This window comes from Garra rufa, chromosome 5 (genome assembly GCF_049309525.1).
Source record: "Garra rufa chromosome 5, GarRuf1.0, whole genome shotgun sequence".
In the NCBI taxonomy this organism is placed as follows: Eukaryota; Metazoa; Chordata; class Actinopteri; order Cypriniformes; family Cyprinidae; genus Garra; species Garra rufa.
In genome coordinates, this window is record NC_133365.1 from 4,670,425 (window position 1) to 4,682,011 (window position 11,587).

The window sequence follows — 11,587 nt, forward strand, 5'->3', positions numbered from 1 at the left end:
AACGCACATGTGTACATATGGTATATATGTTTTTTTGTTGTTGTTTAAATACACTTTGGGTTGGTATTCAATATTGATCTTTGTAGTTTTATTTTGCCTGCACTCATTCAAACAAGTTTTTTATAGAGGTTAAAGAACGAACTATATTCTAACTGTGTAGCCTGCCTTACTTAGGCTGAGTGTTACAACATTATCACTCACTAACTCAATACCTCCAGTCCTCAGACCATAATTCAATACTTATATATATATATATATATATATATATATATATATATATATATAGATATATATATATATATATATATTGAATTCCATTTCTGTATGGGGACATAATAAAACATTATCTTGTCCTTGGCAGGTCATAAAATTTGAAAAATAAAACCTCATATGAACAATAACACATGGCATATTGCACTGTTTCATCATTTATTTAAAAATATAAATAAATAAAGCCAAAATAGAAAAGCCATGTGTGACAACGTTAGAACACCATTATTGCTAACGTAGAAGTTAAAAGTGTAAGTTAACTGATTAACTGATCATCCACAAGTGTGAGCACCTCCATAAAAGCAAAAGTTTTGGCAGTTTGCTGGTCTGGCGCCTTCACGTAGACAATGATCACAAGCACACCTGCAAATTTACAACAGAATGGCTAAAAAAGAGAAAGAGAAGAATCAATGGGTTGCAATAGTCTAGTCAAAGTCCAGAGCTCATCCTGACTCAAATGCTATGGTGAGAGTGTGCATAAACAAATGCCCACAAACCTCAATAACATTAGAAGAGTGGGCCTAAATTCCTCTAGAATGATGTGAAAGACTAATAAAGTCATATAGAAAATGATTACTTCAAGTTATCGCTGCTAAAAGTGGATCTACAGGCAACTGAAACATAGGGTGTCCTAACTTTCTCACACATGACTTTTCCGTCTTGGCTTTATTTTTGTTAAATAAATAATGACACGGTGTGGTATGTTATGTGATGTTGTTTATCTGAGGTTTTATTTTCCAAATTGTGAAGCCAAGCACCAAATAGTTTTTTTTTTATTAGGTCCTGATACAGAAAAGCATGGAATTCAGCAGGGTGTCCTAAATTATGACTGTATTCTAACAGTAGGAAGAGGGAAGAGGTTCAAATTAAAAATAGGTCTACAAGTCTTGTAGTGTTTCCCAGCTTTTTGTCAACGCTGTCAGATAAGACAACATTTTGATAAGGTAAATTAATGTCATTATTATCAATGCCAGATTTGTCAAGGATTAGAATAAATATTGGTTTGATCATTAGTTAAATCACTACATGCAATAAATAAATAAATAAATCGTTTTATGTTGTTTCATAATTTTAAAACATCGGTCTGAAGTTATAAATGTGCGCGCTTGAGGACATTGGTCAGTGTCGCGCGCTTCAGGATAGACATGGCGTCGTGTGCTGTACAGCTGGTGAGCATGTCCTGTCCGAAATGTAATTAGAGAACTCCTTTCACCGTACACACGTGTGTCAGCCTTTTACCTGAAATGACCTAGAAAGCCTTTTATTTACTGAAGCGATTTCAGGCCAAAAGTTTAACCGCGTCCACGTTGTGCATCTTAATGTTGCGGTTGTGCCTCGCCAATCATGTCTTTACATTTGACCAGATTGATAAAGTGACCAGGAAGAAGGCTGAGAAACACAGATTTGAAACGAACATTCTGAAGGGCCCTTATATGAAGCATCCTTTACAAAACAGGTGTGTCTAGTGTGCTAAAGTTTGTAAATCCATTGAGATTCACGCGTCCCTGCTTCTCATGTTCATCTGCTCTTGTTCTGCTGTTGTTGTATCGTTTGTGTGTAGATGGGGTCTTTGGTTCTACAAGAATGATAAGAGCAAAATGTGGCAAGACAATCTGAGGCTCATCACCAACTTCGACACAGTTGAGGACTTCTGGGCGTAAGTTCATTTGAGCAACTGGAAATAATTAGTTATCAGTTGCTTAGAACAACTGTTGATTATCCATGTTACAATCCACACTACATATAATGTTTTGCAATGTTTCCAACTCTGGTTGCACATTTGGAAAAGTTGTCCAGGTTAGTTATCTTAATTGATTGTAATTGACGTACACTAACATTTACAAGTTCGGGAGCTGTAAGAATTTTTTAAAAGATGTGTGTCATGCTTTGATCAGAAATAAAGCAAAAACAGTGATATTGTGAATTTATTACAACTTAAATAACCTTTTTTATTTTAGTATACTTGCTGCATGATATTTCAGAAACCATTCACATGCTCATTTATTATCAGTTTTGCTTTTTTTTTTAACTTGTGCATTAAAAGTAAAAAGAACAGCATTTATTAATTATAATTATTTTTAAAGAAATGATACTACTTTTCAGTAATGATATACACTATATTGTCAAAAGTATTGCTTCTAATAAATGGGTTTGACTACTTTAGTAATTTCCACGAGTACAAATATTAATTTTTAATCATATACTGATATTCTAAGGAATTGTGTGTTTTTAATTTCATTGCAACAGTTTGTCCTTTTCTATTCTAACATGACAATGCCTTTGTGTATAAAGCAAGGTTCAAAAAGAAATGATTGATTCAGTCAGTGTGGAAGAACTTGACTTGTCTGCATAAATAAAGTCCTAATCCCAGCTGAACACCTCTGGAGTGACTATAAATGCAGACCTTGAGCCAAAAACTCATCACCAGACACCAATGACTTGTATGTATGGGTACAGACATTTTAGACACTTCTAAAGCTGTTGCAACAGAGATGGAAATACAATTTTTTTAAATGCATTAATTATGTTTCCATATTTAACACCAGTGACTTGTATATGCACTACATGGACAAGATGCTTCCAAAACTGTGGCAACAAATATGGAAACATAATTATTGTATTTAAAATTGGTATCTCCATCTCTGTTGCATCAGTTTTGGAAGTGTCTAAAATGTCTGTACCCATACGTACAAGTCATTGGTGTTTGGTGATGAGTTTTTGGCTCAAAGTCTGCATTTAAAGTCACTCAAGAGGTGTTCAGCTGGGATTAGGACTTGAGTTATGCTTTAAATGCAGACCTTGAGCAAAAAAACTCATCACCAAACACCAATGACTTGTATGTATGGGTACAGTCATTTTAGACACTTCCAAAACTGTTGCAACAGAGATGGAAATACAATTTTTAAATGCATTAATTATGTTTTCATAGTTGACACCAATGACTTGTATATGCACTACATGGACAAAAGTATTGAGTTTTGGATTTGTCTAAAATGTCTGTACCCATACAAACAAGTCATTGGTGTTTGGCGATGAGTTTTTGGCTCAAGGTCTGCATTTAAAGTCACTCCAGAGGTGTTCAGATGAAATTAGGACTTGATTTATGCAGAGCAGTCAAGTTCTTCCACACTGACTCAATCAATCTTTTCTGTATGAACCTTGATATACAGGCGTTATGTTAGAATAGAAAAGGGTCCTGTCCAAACTGTTGCAATAAAATTAGAAGCACACAATTCCGTAGAATATCATTATATGCTTAAAGGTCAAGATTTGTGCCCATGGAAGTGACTATGGTAGTCAAACCTGTTCGTTAGATAGTGTCCTAATAGGTTTGGCAATGTAGTTTATGTTGGATTACTAAGATTAACTGAGCAAGCACTCATATTATTTCAAAAGATTTGTATTTTAAATAAATGCTGTTTTGTAAAAAACTTTTAATTAAAGCATCCTGAAAAAAGTAGCACATGTTCCTGAAAAAAAAAAAAATATATTAAGCAGCACAACTATTTCTAACATTAATAATAAATCGGCATATTAGAATGATTTCTAAAGGCTCGTTTAGCACTAAAGACTGTAGCAATGAGGAATAAAATGTATTTTAAAATGGGAAAATGTTTTTTTTTTAATGTCATTCAGAGTTATTATGTAGAGATTAGGGATTTAATCTAAATCATGGTATGGTTTATTGCTCAAAGCTGTGATTTTGTTAAAAGTTATTTAAATATTTATTTGAAAATAATATGCATTGCAGAGAGTGAAGCACAGAAACGTGTGCACGTGCGTGAATATGTGCAGCTCACGTTATCAGTGTTTTCTGTGTCTTAGAGCGCCACACCTGTCTCTGAGTTTCTGTTTGAGAATGCCATGTGCCCCAGATTTCACCAGAGCTGTGATGAGAAGTGTTTACAAATAATTTGCTATTGCTGCTTTATTATTAAATACATAATTACAATTTTTGAAGTAAAACTTCACTTTCACAAACCTGCTGACAGACACGGCACTGTAAGTTCGTTATAGACTAATGAAATTTAGTCTGATTTGTAAAATAGAGTGCGTGTTTTTTAATTTCTTTTTTTTTCTCTAATGTATAATAAATCATAATATTTGTGCACAAGCATAAAATCATCTCAGACTTGCATTATTAGGAGATTTGCACCACTTGAACACCCAGAGCACATCATTTGATGGAAAGTGTGTAATGCATTTAGACCCATTTTAAAATGGGTTTGATTTTAATATCCTATAATAGTTTAAGCGCTTGATCTTTGGCGCCCTCTAGTGGTTAACAGACTAATCCACAATCATTATAACAATAAAATGACTGCACTGCAAAAAATGCTTTTCTTAGATTTTTTTGACTTGTTTCCAGCCAAAATATCTAAAAATTCTTAAATCAAGAACCATTTTCTAGACAAGTAAAAATTATTTTCTTGTATTCAGTAAAAACAAGTCAAAATTAAGTGAGTTTTTGCTTAGAACAAGCTAAATAATCTGCCAATGGGGTAAGAACAGAAAACAAGATTATTTTTCTTACCCCATTGGCAGATTATTTTGCTTGATTCAAGCAAAAACGCACTTAATTTTGACTTGTTTTTACTGATTTTTATTTTTTATTTTTTAGATATTTTGGCTGAAAACAAGACAAAAAGATCTAAGCAAGAAAATCATTTTTTTGCAGTGTGGTTGGTGTACTTTATGGTCTTTTTATGAGCAATTAGAGATCAAATGTTCATTTTGTATCCCAGTTTAAATCTCAATCCCATTATGAATTTGTTTGGCCAAATTGTGCATCCCCACAAACAACCACTGCAAACCTGGAGCTCTTAAAAATCACAGCTTTTATCACAATGACTTATTTTCTCAAATCGTGAATATTATTGTGATCATGGCCCTAGGAGTCTGCGGATTAACTCTAGTTTCTTCACTGGAATGCCTGAAAAACTTTACATTTTACATTGTTTTTAAGTTCTTTAAATATTACCATGTTTGTCAACTTTCCGATTTATTGTTAACTGTTTCAGATTGTACAACAGCATACAGCCGCCAAGCAAGCTCTCCTCTGGCTGTGACTATTCAATGTTCAAGGTGAACACAGCATAACGTTCTTACTTGTCTTTGTTTTTTTTCTTTAACATTGACAATTGTTCTGTTAATGACTAAAGTATTGATCAACGTTGACAGCTGTCTAAATATAGTTGTAGGAATGCTGTGAAATGGATTTAACATCCAAAAGCTGTTATTAGCCTTATAAATATAAATAATTAGGTTGTCTTGAGAAATCCAACGTACTGATCTGCTACTTAAGCTTTTTATTCTTCTTCTTTGATTAAACTGAATGCTGCTACTCCTAGAGCTTTCAAGCTAGAACCACCAAACTCAACAATGGAAATGCAATAATGCTAACTACATTCTAATCATCTAATATATTTATATAAAGTTCAAAACTTTTTTTATAGCTGCTTTAAAGCTAGGCTTTCTCAAGACAACCTAAAGTATGTCTCGACTAGGGTTGGGTATTGTTTGAATTTTATCGATTCCGATTCTGCTTAGCGAGTCTGATTCTTATTGATTCCAATTCCAATAAGATAAAAAAAAAATCCATTAAAAAGTTTTGAGTCAAACATTTAGATGTCAAACATGTTTATTCAGTCTTTTGCCTATGGTTTTACCAAACAACACCACAGAGAAAACAGCTTGACTAATATAAATTTCAAACATTAAATTATTAAAGACAAGTAATAAAATAGGAACAAACAAATAAACAAAACCGAACAAATGTCAGGGACAGAAATTGAAATCAAATGTTTAAAAACACTGCATAGTTTTTTCATAAATGAATTATTGATCATTAAATTTACAAGATTTTCAGTCAGTTAATGATTTTCTTTTGTTCTTTGATTAACATTAATGACAGGCAGCAGGTTAATTAGACGACTGTCTCTTTAACACCAAACAAAGGTCTAAAAATACTGTTACGTGTTTTCTTTCTCACCTGTTTACGTTTACTCAAGACCAAAAAACGCTGTGTTTATGAGGGTATGCTGACATATTTCGGGCATAAGGGTCAATAATTGTAAAACGGACCGCTGCTTCAGATGTGTGCGCAAGTTCTTTTCTTCCCTGCACTTAAATGGTTTAAAAATCACATTAAAATGGAAATGCAGGAATCGAAATTTCTAAAATGGAACCAGTTCTTGATGCCCAACCCTAGTCTTGACACGCTTTTTAATCTAGTTCATATTGCACTCATTTGGTGACTCTTTGTAAAGCCTTTTCTTTGTTGCTTTACAGGACGGCATCGAGCCCATGTGGGAAGACCGGAGTAATAAATGCGGTGGCCGCTGGTTGATTACTCTAGCCAAGCAGCACAGACACACAGAACTTGACCATTTTTGGCTGGAAACGGTCAGAGAAAATATATTATGCTCATTTTATTTAAATCCTTTGGTTTTGTTTTGTGTCTGTTCAGTCTCATCTTTCTGTAAGAAGTTTTTGTGTGTATGAATGCACTTCAAAATATTTACTAGTTCATGAAAATGAACTTACTTCAAAGGAATACTCCACTTATTTAGAAATAGGCTCATTCTCCAACTCCCCCCGAGTTAATAAACTGAGATTTACCGTTTTGAAATCCATTCAGATGTTTTCCTGTTCTGGCGATATCACTTTTAGCATAGCTTAGCACAGATCATTGAATTCTATGAGACCAATAGCATTGCGTTCAAAAATGACCAACGAGTTTCCATATTTGTCCAGCTTTACATTTTCCGCTGGTATAAGTACACGATATAACTACAGAAGAGTCAAGTTTTAAGTAGTACAAATATGGAAACTCGTTGGTCATTTTTAAACGTGATGCTATTGGTCTCATAGGATTCAATGATCTATGCTAAGCTATGCTAAAAGTGATATCGCCAGAACAGGAGAACGGCTGAATGGATTTCAAAACGGTAAAACTCAATTTATTAACTCGGGGGGAGTTGGAGAATGAGCCTATTTCCAAAAAAATGTGGAGTGATCCTTTAAGTTAAAGCAAAAGCAAGCTTATGCTGAATACATGTTTGTTCTCGTGGCAGCTGTTGTGTCTTATTGGAGAGGGCTTTGGCTCCTTCAGTCGGGATATCTGTGGAAGTGTAATCAATATCCGTGCCAAAGGGGACAAAATTGCCATCTGGACCTCCAATGCTGAGAACTGTGATACAGTGACATACATTGGGTAAGCATGCTTTATAGTTTGAGTTTTAAGTTAGATGTTAAAGGGGTCATCGGATTCTTTAGGGTCTTAATGAAAAGTCTCTAATATACTTTGGTTAAAAATTCTCAATAGTAGTGCAAAAAAACACCCTTTTACCTTGTCAGAATCAGCTCTGCAAAATATCAGCTCATTTTAAGACATGGCCCCTTTAAATGCCACGAGCTCTGCTCGCCCCGCCCCTTTCTGGGATTGTTTACTTTAGCTGCATTCAGCCACGTTTATCTGCGAAACTTGCCAACAAGCACATTATTAAAAAGAGGCCATTTGCAAAGATGCATAAAAAACCCTTATCCTCACTTCTGCTGTGGGTGAAGCTGCATCAGGAACGATTCGCACGAACATAGACGCATATGTAGATCGGGATCGGCGCTTTCCATTTGAAAATGAAAGTAACGTTAAACCTCTGCGTCTTCAGCGGCTCAGATGTCAGTAGTAAGTGACGACTGCTATGTTCATTATTACATCCAACAACAGAAGTCTACACAGTGAGGATCGTATTGGGACTGTTTCAGCTCAGTGGGGGCGGGGCTAAGGTAAGGCGCTCATGTCAATCAACTGTTTCATCATAATGACAAGAAGCGGAGAATGAGCTGATTTTAAAAAGGGGATATTACTTTTAAAGATTAAAAAAATAAAACTGGGTGGATTTTTATCATTGTAGGGTGGTTGTGTTCACAAACTGCCAACACACATTAATGTTCAAACAACATGGAAAAGTTAGTTTTGCATCCGATGACCCCTTCAACAAGCCAACATCCTCATTTAAGTTGAGCTAAAGTTTAAACTGTAAATAAGGTTGTAAATAAGGTGCCTTTAATGCTTTGCCAAATTGGAGATTCTATGCTCGTCTAAATCTGGCTCTGAGTTTGTTCAAAAGAATTTATGTAGTATTTTATTAGATGGTGTAGTTTTTGATTTGATAGATTTGAACGTCAGGCAGAGCCAGATGTAAGCGGTTGACCAGTCGTGGAGCTGTAAACATTAATGATCGTGGAAAAGGAATTTGTGCCTAGCAACCTAATGAAGCTAATTATCCATCATATCAGATGGACGGGGAACAGTCTGCAGTCCTCTGCTGCTAGGATATAAGGTACATCTGCAAGATAGTTTCCTACTGAATATAAAAGTTTTTATCCTGAAGCAGATCAGGGTTTGTTATTGCTTGGGGCACATGCTTTCAGACCACAGAAAATGGGAATAAACATTTGCTAGTGTAGGTAGAAAAGTGTAGATATTTTATTTTTTGGCTGTTCTCCACCAAAGCATCAATACCTTGAACTGGATGTGGGCAGCCAGTGCACCGAGACAAAAGAAGCGTGATTTGGTGGTACTTTGTGTGAGACGTGTTTGGTGATTTTCCAAAATCCTTTAGGAAGCAAGTTGTTTACTTCTCTCCTATTACTTCTCTTTCAGTAAGAAGTATAAAGAAAGTCTCGGGCTCCCGCAGAAACTTGTCATTGGATACCAAGCCCATGCAGACACTGCGACGAAGAGCAACTCCATAACCAAAAACAAGTTTGTTGTTTAAAAGCGGCCTTTAGTTTGCGTAAAATAACCTTTATAATGAATAACTTTTTCTGTTACTTGACGTGTGGCTGTATATTGTGGCATTTAAATTCACCTTGATATGCAAGACTTTGTAAACGTTGAGTTTGAGTTGTACTTTTTGTGCTGTTGAAGGGTGTCTAAAATGCAAAGACCTTTTTTCTTTGAAAATTAAAACTTGAGCTACTTTTGCAAATGTTTCTGTGGCTGCGTGCGTGTGTGAAGAGAAAATGCTTTTGCTTTTGCTTTTAAATTGAAGTTTAATGAGTCTTAAGATATAATAACCTGCTTTTCATTGGAGTCCACTTGTATAGATGATAATTGGAGAGATTAACTTAGATTAGACAGCAGCACTTGAGCTGACATGGACACCAAATTTTATTGCAAAAACCTGATGATCCATGACGTGTGTTCCAGCATGATTCCAGAATGTTCCAGAGAGCATCACATGTGGCTTTATTGAAAACAATGAAATCTCCCTTTTGGTGTCTGAAATATTTCTTATGTATTTTCTGTTAGAACATTTTGTTAAAATAACCTTAAAATCTGTATAAAGTAATTAAAGGTGCTCTGATCAGGATTTTTGAGACTGATTGACGATCACAGGAAGCTGTATCTGTCGATCCAATCACTGATGACAATCTTTTTAAAGCCTTCTTTTTATGTAGAATTATTTATTGTAAAACTGCAATCAGTATTTTAGGCATTTAATCAGGTTTTTTTATTTATTTGAGGGGTGGAGCAAAGCATTTAGACATTTTTCAAGAATATATATTTATCTCACCTAAATGTTTGAACATGCAGTGCTTATTATTATTATTATTATTTTTTTTTAAATTGTGCAATTATTGCAGAATAGCTTGCACAAACGCATTTATCCATTATTTTGATTTCAAATCCAAAAATTGAAAATGCTTTTTCAGCATTGTGATTTTTTTTTTTTTTTTTTTTTTTTTAAATACACAGTACAGTAATCTTTCATAGATGAGTTTAAACCAGTATAAGCAACACATTATACAGTGCTTTTTACTCCTAGATTTATACGTTTCTCAAGCAAGTGGCAAAACATTTAAACTGCTTCCGTCATCACAAACATTCTAAATTAAAAATTACTATTGACAGAATCAGTCAGTTCTACAGCCTTTTTTCTTTTGCTTTTAAATCTTTATTACAAGTGATTCTATTGTTAATAAAGAATTGTTTTCCTACCTCCACAAGTGCTATATATTATTGCCTTTTTTATCTAAAAATGATATTTTGCTTTAAACCTAGCTAAAACCCCATATGCCTGTGAAATACAGACTTTAATTATATGCATTTATGGCGTAATTTAATTAATCCTTGTTCATATTTACAGCAAACAATTTGCTTTTACTTTATATTTATCGGTCGATAGTGACTGGTAGCTGATCAATCTGAGCACCCCTAAAGGTAATATTACATATGTGTTCTGAGTTTGTCAAACCACAGAAAATGAACCCCTCAACCAAAAAAAAAGTTACCAAAATCTGGAAAAAATAAGCAGTTTCAAAATCACACCCACTCAAGGAAAAGCTGCCACCTTTCTCAATTGTCAAATACAGGTAAGTTTAAATAAAAAAGAATGAGCTGTTTTGTACATTATTATTACAGCCAGGTAATATGTAGGGATGCACCGAAATGAAAATTCTTGGCTGAAGCCAAACAAAATTACACAGTGGGCCGAAGGCAGATTACTGGACACGGTTTTCCGCGTTTTTCCCAATGTATTTTGCCAGTTTTTTTTTTTTTTTTACCAATGCATAAATTAAATAGCCAATATTGGCTTTTTACAGTTTTGTCTTGCTTTTCAAAGAAAAAAAATCAATTACAAAACAATTCAAAATATTTAACACTGAACATTTGTAACATTCTAGTATTCATCATAGCCTACCAACAAAGCACAATTTAACTTAAAATTAATAAGTTAGTAAAATAATATTCTTTGGCCATTTTTAAGAGCCCCTTCTTGAATCAGGCATGTGTTTTTAATTTACAAATAAATGCAGCCTTGCTGAGCAAAGGAGAATGTTAGTGTCAACAAAAGTCAAATAACAACAGTGAAATCACAATATTTTTGGCCAAATAATTTCGGTTACCGAACATTCGGTGCATCCTTTAGTAATATGCATTTATGGGACTAAGACATACTGTAGTAACTAACGGTACTGACAGTAACTGATACTAATGCGCTCTATTCCTGAATGTAAAAATTGTGAAGGAACTAACTACACAATTCAGTACTACATAGTTCATAGCCTTTGTAATGTGTTTCAGCAATACATTTCTAACATTTATAATGTTTAGAAACAATTCTCTGAATTGCCTTTACATCGACTCTGGTTCTGAGCATATTGAGTGAAGTAGTATTTCAATTAGAAAACATTTCTCATGTGTGTGTTTTTAATTTTTAAAGCATGGCTTTAGTGACTCACAATTGGTCACGTACTCTATTAATCCTGCTACAATTTAAAAAGAAACCATAAACATGTCAGTAAG

The 11,587-nt window shown here is 34.2% G+C and overlaps 1 protein-coding gene across 1 annotated transcript; it reads left to right on the plus strand.

The window, feature by feature from the left end:
* Window positions 1-1,415: 1,415 nt before the first annotated feature.
* Window positions 1,416-9,053, plus strand: eif4e1b (eukaryotic translation initiation factor 4E family member 1B). The gene is made up of 7 exons (XM_073841232.1): window positions 1,416-1,439; window positions 1,635-1,726; window positions 1,832-1,927; window positions 5,292-5,355; window positions 6,562-6,675; window positions 7,347-7,486; window positions 8,939-9,053. Exons 1-7 carry the CDS (start codon window positions 1,416-1,418, stop codon window positions 9,051-9,053), a joined length of 645 nt encoding a protein of 214 aa, XP_073697333.1.
* The last annotated feature ends 2,534 nt before the right edge of the window (window positions 9,054-11,587 follow it).